This window comes from Varroa destructor, unplaced genomic scaffold (genome assembly GCF_002443255.2).
Source record: "Varroa destructor unplaced genomic scaffold, Vdes_3.0 BEIS01000006.1, whole genome shotgun sequence".
NCBI lineage: Eukaryota > Metazoa > Arthropoda > Arachnida > Mesostigmata > Varroidae > Varroa > Varroa destructor.
In genome coordinates, this window is record NW_019211459.1 from 21,154,731 (window position 1) to 21,169,727 (window position 14,997).

Sequence of the window (14,997 nt, forward strand, 5' to 3'; positions counted from 1 at the left end):
TATTTACGTAAGGAACATTGTCGTCAATCCCAACGCGACGCCTTGTCGCTTGGACACAGCCAACGACAATGGTCGCTGTTTCGAATCTTTGAACCGGCAGTGCTATTTAAAAGCCAACTACTCTTAAAAGCTATTTAACGGTATTTCATAAAAAATACCCTTTAGTTGTCCAAAGTACCTTGGACTGTTATAACCTAAAAAATAAGACAGTGTACGCAATTCGTTGTGTAGCTAGCAAACAGTATAAACAAACGGACGACGCATGGGTCTGTGCGGATGTCCGAAAAAGACTCGATTTAAAAGTGGGTCCGAACCTGTCGTTTAACGCCAGTGCTCAATAGCTTCATCAAACCATTGACAGGCTGGCTACAAAATAGACGCTATGGACCGCTGTTCAGTGTTCACTCGAAAGGGAGGTGGGCGCGCAGTAACTGCGGCATTATTAAGTTCTTCTATTAAATAAGTGTTTTTTTATTTCGCATGTTACATACAATTATAGGTGGTCAAGATGATGGTATGTGTTGTGTCGACATTTTTTGTTTCCTGGGCTCCGCTCTACCTGGTTCATGGCTACATCCTTTTCTATGGTTATCCTGAAAATAATGAACAGGTATACTCGAATTCTATTCAACAGCGTAAACATATGTTGCGTAATACTTAGACACGGTCTATGGTATCCGGACTATTTAAGTTTAAAGTGAAAATTATCCATGGCTAATATCATTGATACGCACAAACAGATGCAGGCTATTTGCCTCAAAGTCATCCCCTTACACCACCATGTCATGGATCAGAGCTCCTTCCGACTGAATCGTGTTAATAACAGATTTAAAAGAAATTTACTTATGAACTAGTTCAAATCTGTGTCCTGAGGAAGGAAGTTCACAAAAATACATCATAAAATGTTTACATAAGCAGGTTATCTTAGACATATTGCAAAATATGTATTTCATTACGCTTGTATTTACAGATGGCCGCCTTTCTACAATTGGTGCTTCCGATCTCACAGTGGTTGGGGATGACTAACTCTTGTATCAACCCAATATTTTACGCGTATTTCAATCAAAGGTATAGTAGAATCAATATTTTGGTAACAGTTGGTACTTAAATCGTTTACAATTAATATCGACTAGGACTTGCCGACGCAGTAGATATTCTACGAGAAATGGAGTTGTAACTAGGTAGGCTTAATGCAATCATTCGTATACCTACACCACACAAACGTCAGTCCAACGACGTATTGCACCCGCCTGAGGCAAATTCCCTGGTAAGATGAATCAGACCAGCCTGAAGCTTGGCTGCGTTTAGCCGAGGATGAAGTCGTTTTGATAAAACGGGATCGCCGGGTCATAATGTGTCAGAGCGCCGAAGCGGATTTTAGAGATCAGTCGACTCGAACGTTGACACCAGTTGACGGGCTTAAGAAATGCGTAAAACTATAATTTTTTATTTCTTTGCTTTACACTGCGTATCTTCGATAATTTTACTTAATAATAACTCTATTGTATGCTAGAATCTTGACTAAACTCGTATTCCTATTGCCTAATCATCACAGCACTATTGCTTTTTGCATAATACTTATTCGACCCTTTTTTCTAACCCTCCCATACGGCTTTCGAATCTTGAGTTGGTATCTCTAGTTTTATTGTTTATGTTATCTGTTTCCGAGATCCGTTTGATAACGTAACCTATTTAATCAATCTGTCAACCTGTCCTTGTTGCAGTTTTTACGTCTTCAACTTTTTCTCTTCAAATATTTTTCTACGGCGAATTTCCGTGGATTCCGGTTGGGGCAATTCGTATGCTTTTGCCATATTTATTATTATTATTATTATTATAGAGCAGTCTCTGACCGCTACGAAAAAAGGGCTTGGCCAACAAACCCCACAGAGAAGCCTATCGCCCGAGGCTGAGTCTTCTCAAGCAGATTATTCTCTCAAAATAAATTATTGCTACTGCGAATGGGGCAACAATTTTGTAGGGTGTAGTATGATAAGACCCACGTGTGCACGGTCAGGAAGACGGTGTCGTTGCCCCTACATGGCGGAAATTCCGCTGGCTGGCTTCTATGGTACGTATGTGCTTGAATAAGGATCGTGTGTGGCATTATCGAAACAGGTCCGGAGTTTACATGTAAGGAAATTGTCGAGAGACCGTACAAAGTTGCTAATAAGCTGATCGAACTCTGAGCATATTATTATTGCACTCGCGAATGGCGGGTGTGCATCATGCATTGTAGTGGGCGCACAAAAAATTCGAAAGGCAAACCTGCGTTTGTACTCAAGTTCCCAGTTAATGTACATACGGAGGCAGATATATGCAACGATACATACAAGAATATCTATAAACGAAGAAAATGAATTTGATCAACGAGTATTATACGTCACATATATGGAATAAATAGCTGCATTGGAATAATGGTGGGGTTTGAAGAACAATCACGATTCAAACCTTTTATTGTAAAGGGAAAGACTTCTACGACATTGCGACACGTACAGTCAATTATATAAAACCGCTTCGAAATGTTAGGTATCTGTAAAAATACCCACGTTCGTAACTCTTTAGAAAAACGTTCTCTAAGTCTTACAGCAATACTTATAGCATTACCATTTGACGATGTAAAATATGTCGGAAAGATAAATCATCAAAACTGTTTTCTACTATTAAGAACTAAAATCGCGACGCTGCTTTAAAGTAATTTTAGTTTTCCAGCGAAGCGTTTGCCTTCAGTATCCTTCGGGTATCGATAGACGCGGACTGGTACGATGTTTGACATGAAAGGCAATAGAATCGAGGCGTCTGCTTGTCATCTGTCTGCTTGTGATGCCAAATATACCAGCATTTGTCATTGTCAACGAAAAGCCGGCGCGACGTTTACTTATTTGATTGCAACCATGGCGGCAGCCGTAGATTTTTGTGTGTATTCAAAATATGTACGTATATCTGCGATGACCTTCTGCGTGATGGTGGCATATTGAACGAAAATAGCATTTGAGTTTATAGTAAGGTTCATAGCTATTGTCCATACTTAGATTTGTTAAAGTTCTATCGGGTTATCTTCTAGGCTCGGAACACGCACAGGCTGCTATACAAGGTTTCCGCTAAGAGGAAGCTAACATCTTATAGCTTCAATATTTGCATCCCCATTAGAGCAGAGTTACCATTTTTGTACATTTTGTCCGAAACTAATTTGGTATCACGAAATTGTCCCGAGATCTTTCCACTGAATCGATATAACTTTCGTACTAGTGGCGTAACTTTGACAAAAGTTTCCTGTCATTTGGACAGAAGTTTCAAGAAAAAAGTCTTCTATAATGAAACAGCAAAAAAAGACCACGCCTACATTCCCATACTTGAAAAGACCTCTACACCGAAAGGCACTAAGGTGCATTTTTCTATGACGATACACTTGCTACATTCTACTTCCTATTGAGCCTTATCATTAGATATTCTTGAAATTCATCTTCATGAGATATTCTTGAAGGATCATCCAACTTTAATAGCTTCGCTGAGCAGGACGTTACACAAAATATCGAAATTTTCAGCCTGATTCATGATACTTAAATAAGCTGTATCCCTTCGTCTGGCGTACTGTTACTGCTTTTTGAGCTAATTTCGATTGGCCGATTTTCCCATAGTTAGACAGCGCAATGCGTTCTTATCTCAAACGCAACGTCCTCGACTAAGTACATATATACTTACATTAACGTTATTTGTTTTAATGATTCCACAGTCAACGTCGTAGAGTCTGAGGGCGGGGGCTCGGACCTTTCGCATGTATAAGTGCGCCCGTAATTTTTGAAGCGGTTGAAAAGGCAATCATAGTAAGGTGGCGTACTTCTTCGAGCCGCTAGGTGAATAACGAAATCGACCCAGACTGAAAAAGCTCGTTTTTGGCCCTCCTCTGGTATAGGGTCGTACGGTTTTGGCCTAAGCCGGCTATTCCCATCCTAAGTTGCAGTCGCACCTGCTCGGCAGGACCAACAAGCCGGTTTAAGTTGTTGCCCATCAAAAAGTTCGATGGTTATTTATCATCTTTACTAACTGAAAGTTTTTAATAGCTAATAAACCTTTTGCGTTGACACTACATCTTTGATCCTTCAAGGAACTTACGCCCATTTCTACACCGCATAAAGGCTAGTAAACGAAACGATTGCGTGTACGATTCGAAACCGATCTTTTCCAGTTGTTACTCGGCATCAGTAAGATTATAATGATACACATACTACACATATCGAAATATGAATGAAATGCGTATCTAAAATTGTCAGCTCCTGCACGGACGTTAGTCTTAATTAACACCCTTGGGTTAACCCCACTCCGGCGTTGTTCGAAAAAGACTGTTACAACATGATTTGTTCCGAATTAGCTTACCTTCTACTAGCCCCTCTCTACATCCAAACTTACTAGCTGAACCGAGAGGGTCTGTTCCTAAAAGTGGGTTGATAATACACAGTCTTAGTGTATCCACGCAGTTTGGCGAAATATCTGATGTGGCTTTTGGTACTTGGTTAGAATGGGCACGTGCACCAAGATTCATTTAAGGCTCGGTCGAACGGCCTTTGAAATTTGCCCCAGGGGCAAGACGTACTGCACCGCTAAATCGTATAGATTCCACTCCTGGAGGTTAGCTGACCATGATTGCCTGTTGTTCGCTTTTTGTAGTCCTGTTCTCTACACATAACCAAAACAATTCAAGTGATCAATGACGAGGATGGAAACTCTAGAAGCCATTACGGCACACGCCTCATTCTTTGGCTAGTAGCGGGTTACCCTAAGCTTTTAGAGCATCATAAAGGTAAAAAGAAGAGGTTTTCCAAGGGATGCTTCAAACAAGCTTATCACACAAGTATATAGTACATGAGACCTTCTGGTTCTTGACAACAAAGCTCAAAGCGAAATTAAACATGGAATGCCTTTTTAAATGTAAAATTCAGCGCATGGAGTTATTCGTTCAAGGCATAAATGGATCTTTGATCCTATAGACACGTATCCCGTTACTAACACAACGCTGTTAGCCGTGATAAAATCGATTTTTTGAGTTTTGCGCTCGTCGTTAAGCGTTGAGTCAGACGGCCGGCTGTCGGCACAAAATGAAAAGTATGCCGAGGTTTTAATCTAAACCACCATGTGAGCTAACACGTTACTACAACATTATCACGCTTTTTACAGTAATAATAGTAATCATGTTAATTTCTATTTTTTTTTTCTCAAACTTTTTTCTAAGTTTCTAATTTTTTTTTCATAAAGCATTTAAGAAAGTTCGAAAAATAGCACTGAAATGTGTATAAACTAGACGTTAGTGGTTTATAACTGTATCAATATTTAATGACTGGCAAACATTGGAATGGCCTTGCCCTGCAGTTCCGGATAAAAAAAGGGTGAACGTAGTTAGCTCTTTCACAACTTAGCTCGCTCATAATTTTTTTTCTTTTTTCGTAAATGCCAATAAAGTGTAAATCTGCTCATTCATGAACTAATTCGATACATTATACACACCTTCATACGATAGCCTAATAACAATGCCAACTGGGCGATTAGAATAAAATGGTCATTTAATGGAATTCTTATAAACAAGTTCAAAAATCACCACACACCCAACAATAACGCCTAACGAGTAACAACATTTCTATATGTCTCACGTAAAAAAATCACTGAAATTAAGAACGTTTCGAGTCATTTAGAAATCAATTGCACAGGGCTTCTTAATGAGATTTAGCGTGTACGTGAATGAATGTATCGTCTTATTTTTTGCTTTTGATTTAGTTCCAGTAAAAGTTTCATTGATGGAAAGAAAACCAAGACGTGGACTGAATCATTTTATAAGTTATTATAGTTAGATTATAAATTCATAGTGTACTGCATATTCGTAAAGATACATGGACAGTTGCTGGCAGAGAACTTTTACATATATGATATTGAAAGATACGCAAGAAGATAAAAATGAATATGATGACGTTTGAGTTTAGAGAACATATTTAAAAACAAAACAGCTTATCCAGCGGTACGAAACGCTGAACGTCTTACATACGCCGCTGTACAGCTAATTTATTATATGAACGACAAAAAACCAATCACATACGACTTATTAGGACGTAAATATAAATTATTCCATTCATATGTTGGCCTTTTGAAACTGAATACGGGAACGAAGCATGTCTGAGATTCTATCGCACACGCTTTCTCTATATGTATCCGTAATACTCTACTACTACTGAAGAATCAATGAAGCTCTGTAAGTGTCTCCTCCCAAACTGCGTTTGCAAGCCGTACCGTTTTCGTAACCACTTCAAAATTAGATTACGCCTCATCGATTCGTCCACTTGAACATCTGAGGTCTATTTTACTGCTGATACGCTGAGAAAGGCGTACAAACGTTTTAGTGGTTACACAATGAAACGACAAAAGCCCCTATCATAATAAAGGCAATTAGAGAATCAACAGCGATAAACCACTTTCAACGTTTCATGATTGATTCGTCGACTTCGTTTGAACAGCATGCTTGTGTGTCTAATGAGAGAAGCTTAACAGAAGACACACCAGCGTAACCACGCTATGCGAATGTCGAGGAATCCTTAGGGCGTTGGTTCAGCCGACGAGCTGCCTATGCGGACCACGATCCGGGTCAAGCAATAGCATAAAAGTTCCCTACTAAAACTTACTTTTGATCGGTTGTTGGCTAGCGTTTTTTGCTTAAATGTGCCGCCTCGATACGATGAATAACAGTAATTTGCCCTAACGCCTCCTTGACGAGCAAGTTCTAGTTGGTGAATGAATCAAATCTATCCCGACTGGAAAAAAAACACCCGCTCTAATGTCTGCATGCCCTAAACACAACCTAGAGACCATTACCACTTGTAGAAGTATGGCTGCTACGGGCACGAGCTAAGGCGGCCCAAGGAAAATAGGTCAGCATTAGCCAAACCAGAGGGATAACGCTAGGCTCGCTGAGGCCTTGCCTCCACTCAGGCCAGATGGATTCACTGCCCCAACTTGATTTCTTCGAAGGCTCGCTTAAACGCGACAGCGGGACGAACAAAATAGCATTTTCGTTTCGTTGGCCCGCACGTTCGCTCCCGTTTTGCCTAACGCTTTCCGCTTTCATCAGACAAATGAAATCGCACCTGTCGGTCACGAACGGGACTAGTTCTTGCCGGCCTTGAAAGTCGTTGACGGGCGACTTTCACCGCTTACTAGCGGCGACGCTAGCCGACCGCGTCCAAATACTTTACTTTCGCATACTTTGCTTGACACACAGTGAAACACAGTGGAGTAATTGGCGTAACGCTTTGACAGCGCAACGGCCATTGTGCACAATGTCTGTATTGTGCGGCACGTAGTGCAGCTTACCCAGTGGGATGCTGGTATTTACAGTAGCTGTTAACAACAACTAGCAGTGGTAAAGGTGGGAGTGAACACCTTGAGAAACGTTGCAGCGACAGACGACGGGCGTGAAGTACTCGACATTCTTAAGGACCTACAATAATCGCCCGGTGTTTCTGTCCAGACTCACTCAACAACCCGGGCCAAAGGATGTCACTGTCGGGCAGAAGCCTTGTCCAGGGCACTTCACCAAACAATACGAAAACAAAACAACTCAACAATTGAAGCGTCGTCGAGCTCTTTTTCATCATTTCGCGGGCAAGTGTCATAAAAGGCTGCGTTATTTACGAAGCCCTTGAAAAGGTTCTCTTCGGTTCGGCTTTGGGCGATTTAATAAAACATTGTGTTTTAACTTAAAATATTCGAACCTGTAGTGCGGGACAACATGGATGAAGCTTGTAGCGCTCGAGAGGGTAGTAGTAAGAGAAGGTCGTAGTCTGATAGCAACCAAGTATGGCCCAAGATGCCGCACAGGCCAAACCGGACTGGAAAACAATCAGCAAAGAAAAACTGCACAAAAAATTACCTTTGAAGAGATCAGAAAAAATGTCCTTTGTAACGCTAACCTCGAAAGGGTGACATCGAGAAGAACTAGGGGAATGGAGATAAATAATTGTAAACACGACGCAAATGATTGAGTTGCGTTTGAATTAATGTTCATATAATTTATCAACGTATAAAAATGTCTGTAGTAGTAGTAGTAGTAGTTCATAACCACGTAGTTTAGATCGACATCCATAACGAATAAATAAATTGGGGGAGTAAAAAATACTTATAGGAGAAGAGACTAGACCGATCTTTGATTTGATTATATGTGTTTGTCTAATTCAATGGATAGGGCTTGGCAATGGCGTTGCTAGAGGCTTGGGCGGCTCTTTTTTTTTCTCGCAACTTAAAAAGCTGGCCATTATGATGTTTGGCGATGCGAGATTTTAACATATGTCGCACGATCAGCAGTCGTCAATCGTGGAAAAGCTATTCCGATCTGTTCCTGCCCTCAAACTGACTAGTGAATTCAACCATTATTTTTTACCGTAAAAAAACTATTCAGGGTCAACGAAGAACTGTTAAAACCTTTGCGAAAATAGGTCGTAGTTTAAAAATCGAAAGTCGAAGATAGACGATGCTATGGACCTCTAACACACTCGAAACGCAGTCTTAGGTTTAGGCCAGAAATATGTACGACGATTATAATCAATGGCAATTACTGAAACTAAAATAAGTATTTTGAGTTCGATAGGCAGAAAATGCAACATTTCTTTGAAAATATGTTCGTTAACATTCAGCTTGATTTAAAAGATTACGGGGTACTCATTGTTCTTGCCAGCGCAGCTTGCCAAATCTCATATCTAACTGGGGCTATTTCGCTAACGTTGAGGCCTTCTAGCCCCGACATTTACGACGACGACGAGGGCCTTGACGTTGTATCAGTAAACAGGTTTTGTATTTACGTATGAAAAAGCACTTGTTTGTCAAGGTACTTTAGTTACAAAGAACGAGAAGGAAAGAATCAAGGAACATGCTCGATGTAGAGTAATACGCATAATTCGCACATGCGTTAGGATGGGTTGTTATGCATAAACTATTTCTATACGAAAATATCTAGCAATTTTTCGTAAGAGATACAGAAAGCTCTATAGTGTAACATGTCCACGAGACAGTAATGGCTTCTTGGTAATTCATCGACGAAGTAAGCCGTTTGTATCGGGTACGTGACAGCGAGCCGATGGAGATGTATCGAAGTGTCTTGATTGGCTCGTTTCTGCCGTGATATTCGCTGTTGTCATGTTAGGGAAGGAATCCAGTTCGTCCGTATCTCTGAGAATATACTATGTTACGAGCTTCCAGGGCCGCTGCGTGGCTACTGATGTTATCAGGTCACGCAGAGATATCGCATTGCCTTTAATTTCGAACGTAATGGTATTATATCGTCAAGCTTTAGCTTAAAATATATCAACGTAGTTTTACCTTAGCGAACTGACTTACGTACGTTAGCTGATCCTCATTAATTTTTATTCATTTATCCTTTAGTTAGTCCTAAGAATGAATGCGGTACCTAATTTTGATGATACTCCAACAAAAAGTATAGGAACTGCGGTAAGAGCTTCAACATAAGCTAGCCTTCGACAACCGTAAATCAAATCCGTGAATATATCATTTACTTATAGAAGCAATCGACAATGAAAAGTGTCAGAAAAATTAAAATTTGTAAGTGAAATATTTTAGAAAAGATCTTTGTAGCGGATGCCCCTGGCGGGGATAAAGTTTTCCAAATTAATTAGCCAATAAGATAGCCAATTGTTTAGCAAATATAATTTTAGCCTTTACCCCCAGAATTTAAATCTTCACTTCATTTAATTGATCATTGCATTCCGTTCAATTATTTACTATTTAAACCAATTGAATGTTTATGTATAAAATACGTTTATGTAAGGTCGACATGGCTTTGCACTAACCTTTTTATACTGACGTATAATCTATCGTCGTTTGTAATAGTGTTGACATGAGGTAAATTTTAATGATGCCAAACTTTATGCGTTATCGAAAGAAAAGTTTAGTTTTATTAAAGATACGCAGGTGGTATTAGTTTTCGTTCAAAGTAAATGTTTTTGACTGCAACGGTTAGGAGCACGCTAGAGTGATTAAGGCTGTTAAATAGAAAAGCTGTGCATACACACAAATCTTACGTATGCATTTCTTTATCGTCATGATTACAGGTTTCGACATGGTTTTGCCGTTATCCTTGGACGGAGAGACCGTTCCCAAGGTTTTCGAGATCAGCGGACCCGGCAGCATAAATGGACAATGCCAAACGCTTCGCATGCAGCCGTACCTGGCGACGATGATGAGTTGATTAATCCGGACCTTGTAGCGATACGAATTGAGACAAGCTTCTAAAACAATGGTAGAAGCTTACGGAACCCGCTTGGGCTAGGCGGGGTACGATTATAGCAGACGATAGTGGCGGCGACTCGTCATCTGCTCATCACAACAATCATACGATGGTCGTGGCGCGACAGACACCTTTGGTGCGACATGGAGCCAACTATGGGCAACGTTGACTATGCGGAAATAACGAATTGGCGAAACAAACGGCGATCTACGATATTTTGAGTAATACTGCACTAAGTGGAACAGGTGCAGTTTACGCTGAGCATCTGCTCACCTAACGATAATCTAATGATGTCTTGATGAGCCAATCCAATTGCTGTTTATTAATGAGTCTATAATATTATTGTTATATAACAGCACACCGCCGATAGATCTCGGTTGCGTAGTATGTCAGGTAAGCATAGAAGCAACGATTATGTTTTTGGGAAATGCGAATTATATGCGCTGGCCGCGATGATACTTCCTTTTTTGTCAGAGCATTGCGTCTTTCATTGTTCATTGAGTTGCATAGAGTGTTATATATGGTAAATGTAAAGCGGAAGTACGACTTTCTGATTTGTTTAGGGGGCGATACAAATCGGACGTTATTGAACAAACGTGACAAAATTTCACTCATCTCTGAGTGGCACAGAAAGATTTACTAACCTAATGACCTGAAGGATCGGAGCACCGCAGACAGCATAATTTGACGTGTTGCAACTTCACAGAATGATTCTATTATCTAACGGTTAATGTAGCGCGGTCCTTGGGGGTCCGCTAGATTTCGTGCATCCTACATATTTTTGGAGACCGGCATCTTAGTTAAATAATACGTATGTTCTCGATAGAAACAATGTTTAGAACTGCATCGTAAAGGAACTTGTAAACCAATGTTGGTAAAGGTAAATATGATCGGACCTGGTAATCCACCGAAACTTAACTACGGCGTGATACTTAGAGGTCGCTAGTATATGATTATCATGATGCATTAAAGTTAGAACTGGCAATAATGCGTTTTCAAGATTATAGCTTATAACTTCTGCCATTGTTGGGTGCACATATCTGCAAAAGTTGTCTGTGTCACTTCGTGCATGCATCGGTTATTAGTAAAGTACTTTGGTATTGGAAGTAAGTGTTAACTGACATGTGAAAACTTTGTAAACTCATTCATTTTTCATAACAAGTTTATCTGAGTGATGAGAAGTAAGAAAAAAGGTATACATCTACAATGGATATTAGAAGTATTAATAAGGAAACATTACACAGGGTTCTGAAAAATGAAGCGCAAGCGCACTGAAGAAATTTCTAGTTAATGTACAATTAGTTAGAGGATTGTAATCATCACCACTAGGCGTAATTCGTGGTGCACAGCTTATAAATTAACTAAATGGGCATTTTGAGCTTTATGTTCGGTAGCGCCTTTAACTATGAGTTAACTAATGGACATCTAGAAATGACAAGAATGTATTATAACTTCTGTTATTAAACTCCTCAAATACTCCTTGTATACATGTAAGTTTTAACTTCATCAAACGTCTGCGGAAAGCGTCAGATAAATCTGGATACTTTTTTAATCTGAATTTCCTCTATGTATAATGGCCCAAATAGCAATCTCTATATTAGAGAGAGCCAAACCTTTCTAGAATTAATCCACACAGTTGTTATAGCTTGGTAGGAGAGTCCTATTCGATTAACGGGCTAAAAGTATAGTTTTATTGGAAACCCTTGCGAAAGAAGCATCGTAGGTAAAATCATAAAAGCTTTCTGTCGTGCGAAATCCACGACCTACGAGGCTGCCACTTGCTCGCATACCCGTTTAGAATCCGAGGAGGTTTGTTATGCACAAGCTGAAAAATCTACTAAACAAAAATGACGATTTAAGAGACGATCCAAAAAAATGTGCGAAAAAGGCATAAAAGAGCTTACCTGATTATGTTATGTTGATATTTAGATTTGGAGTTCAATTCCTCCGCGATTCGTAGAAACTAGAATGTTGTTCAGTTAATGTCGACCTCAGACACATGCCTAATATCATCTAAATTTAACAGATGCCTTTTGATAATCTTGAGGTAAAGGACCCTTTGTTACTATGTTTTTTTAAGCATTGGTAAGTGTCAAACGTTCGGCCTTCCAGAGAAAAAAATCGCTGAAGTTAATGCAGAAGTCAGTCAAATGAACAGCTGTTGATTCGTCCGCTTAATTCAATCTAGTTGCGAGATCGTGGACCAACGCTGTATCGCAGGAAAATCGCATGCTTTCCAAGAAAAATGGTTCGAAAAAGCCATTCACTTAACATCTCACTTTCTCATTACTTATATATATATATATATATATATATATATACATTATTTTTCTAAGGACAAGGGATGTAGTATCCAGGGGTCAAAATTAAACAAGAGGTACGTGCCCAAACTAGACGCCAACGTGCTCCACCCGCTTATGGCCGTAATCAAGATGTGTCTTTTTTGCTAATCTAAAAAAGCGATTATAAACAAAGCTTTTACGCGCGGTTTCAGTGAAGAACCAATACTATTATTAGGCTAGCTATGGCTGCATCGAATGGGTCTGCTGGAATAATAAACGAAACTGTAGGCACTTCTCATTTAGAATGAAATATATGATTGTGTGAATTATTTGCGCGTCGACTGCTTTGCGTTTAGCTGATGCATCCTGTAGATTTGAATTGTTCTACATGAGTGTTCCTAAATGACGTACAGAAAAGTCAATCACTGCTGAACACTGCTGCGTCGTTCTTTGTGTGAGACAAGCGGGACTGACCTGTAAATCCAATTTCTAAAATAGAGTATAGATCCCTGAAGAAGATTCTCTTTTTTTTTTAATTGACTATTGCTCATGGTGGTATTTAAGGTGCGTTTTAGGGTGTGCTGTTGATTACGAGTGTCCTTGAGATTATATTTAGCAGTATAAACTATAAGGAGCAATAAACCTTCCTGTTTTGAAGACACTGTCTATTTGTAATTCATAATATAAGCTATACCCGTAAAGGCTTAAACGTTTCGTGTCAAATGCAGTCTTAGGTGCTTCTTTGTCTGGCATTGTTATCATAGTAGTCTCTATCCATACACATGAGCGAAAATCCCAGAACAAAGAGTCGCTTCATGCTTGTTGCGATTGTTTTTCGTGGCTACTGCTTTAAAGATCTTTCAGCAAATTTTAAAAATTAGGGAACTTCGTACTTCCTGCTTTACTTTACGTCGCAACGGTCCTGATAGTGGAAATTACATGGGGGATGATGCCTAGGTAAGAAACGTTGCACATGCAGGAAAGATTGATTTAAGATCCTTGCCCCGACTGAAGAAATTGCCAGCAAGCGACAAAGGAAAAAGAGACCGATATTCTGTAGTATTTCACCTCATCTGTTGCAAAATTGTAGCAGATGTCGACTAATAAGATGGATTACGGTATCGTTTCGCCTGCTGGTAAGTGCCACGACTGCTGAACTGAAAGTTTGCATTGGTTTCCAACGCATCCATCCTCAACCTAAATATGATCTCATTTAACTAGATTCGGCTAACCAAACAAAAATTAAACAGAAAAAAAAATTGAGATAATAGGACTTAAGCATACGATTGGCGTATGAGTGATTCTGCATGCGTTCGCAGTTTCGGGCGATACAGGGTTGTTGAGGGTGTATCAGTTACGTAATGACTAAAGAAAAAAAATGACCAATCCGTCCTTCAAAAGCTCTAGGCTTTATCTCCTTCGCAGTGACTAACAGACATAAAAACATAATTTTCTAAGATATGAATAAACTGTTGATATTTATGTTTGATTTCATACAAAAAAACTTTTAAAGAACCCTATCTACTTTTATGGTGACGGACACTTGTAAAACCGGGCTTTATCCTTCTTTTCATGCAATTCTGCAAGATTTAAAAACTGGCAGGATCGCTATTTTAGATCAACAAAGAATGACTCTTACACTCATTGCAGAAGGTAAAGGTCAGTAAGAATGGCATATTGCTAAGATTATTGAATGGGAGATATTTAGCTATTTAGTTCATAGTCACGAATCAACTCGAAGTCTGTTTCGTACTACTTCAGGCCAAAGATGTGCTCCGTGTCAAAGGTTCAAACATGTCAAAGGTTAACGCCGGAAATGCTTCCGTGTAGTTTCATTGGTTTCAAACTATAAGCATCCTTTACACTTACTATTTGACAGATTTGGAAAATTAGAGACATCAGCTTGGCATGGAGAGCAAAGGATGTTATGGACAGATATATATTACATTATTAATACCCGTTAGAACATACAATGTCTTTGATGCAGGCCTCATCGCAGTTGTCAAAAACAAAGAACGAAATCTAGAATCCGTTACGTACATATCAGCGGAGGAAATTATTACGGTTACCACACAGAGAACCCAATTGACTTGTGAATAATAAAACGTAGGCATTATATTAGAATGGGTTTACTATCAATTCAATGTTTATTAAGCCTTAAATATGAAAAATATGCAATATCTTATTATACGTAAAATATGATCAGCTTAGGCGTTCATTATGCAATTAAATTCAATACGTGAAATCGTTTATCGATTTGTGTTGAAAATCTACGAAATGTGTTGAAAAAATTGACGCTAGATTGTAGTTTATTTAGGAAATACCTTATTCATGTGATAGGACCCTTTATTTGGTACTATTTCGTTATTTATACTTATGCCAACATGTTCGACATATTTCGGGTAATTTTTTTGCTTAAACTTTACAGTTGACCTTGCA

At 39.3% G+C, this 14,997-nt stretch overlaps 1 protein-coding gene across 2 annotated transcripts in view; it reads left to right on the forward strand.

Moving 5' to 3' along the window:
* LOC111253398 (neuropeptide SIFamide receptor-like) overlaps positions 1 to 13,219 on the forward strand; it is a 58,206-nt gene extending 44,987 nt beyond the window's left edge. For both annotated transcript variants that reach the window (XM_022812726.2, XM_086992751.1), the window contains 3 exons: positions 500 to 610; positions 971 to 1,068; positions 10,101 to 13,219. In XM_022812726.2, coding sequence (XP_022668461.1) covers positions 500 to 610; positions 971 to 1,068; positions 10,101 to 10,281 — 390 coding nt within the window. In that variant the 3' untranslated portion in view covers positions 10,282 to 13,219. The remainder of the gene's footprint in view (positions 1 to 499; positions 611 to 970; positions 1,069 to 10,100) is intronic.
* Positions 13,220 to 14,997: the final 1,778 nt, after the last annotated feature.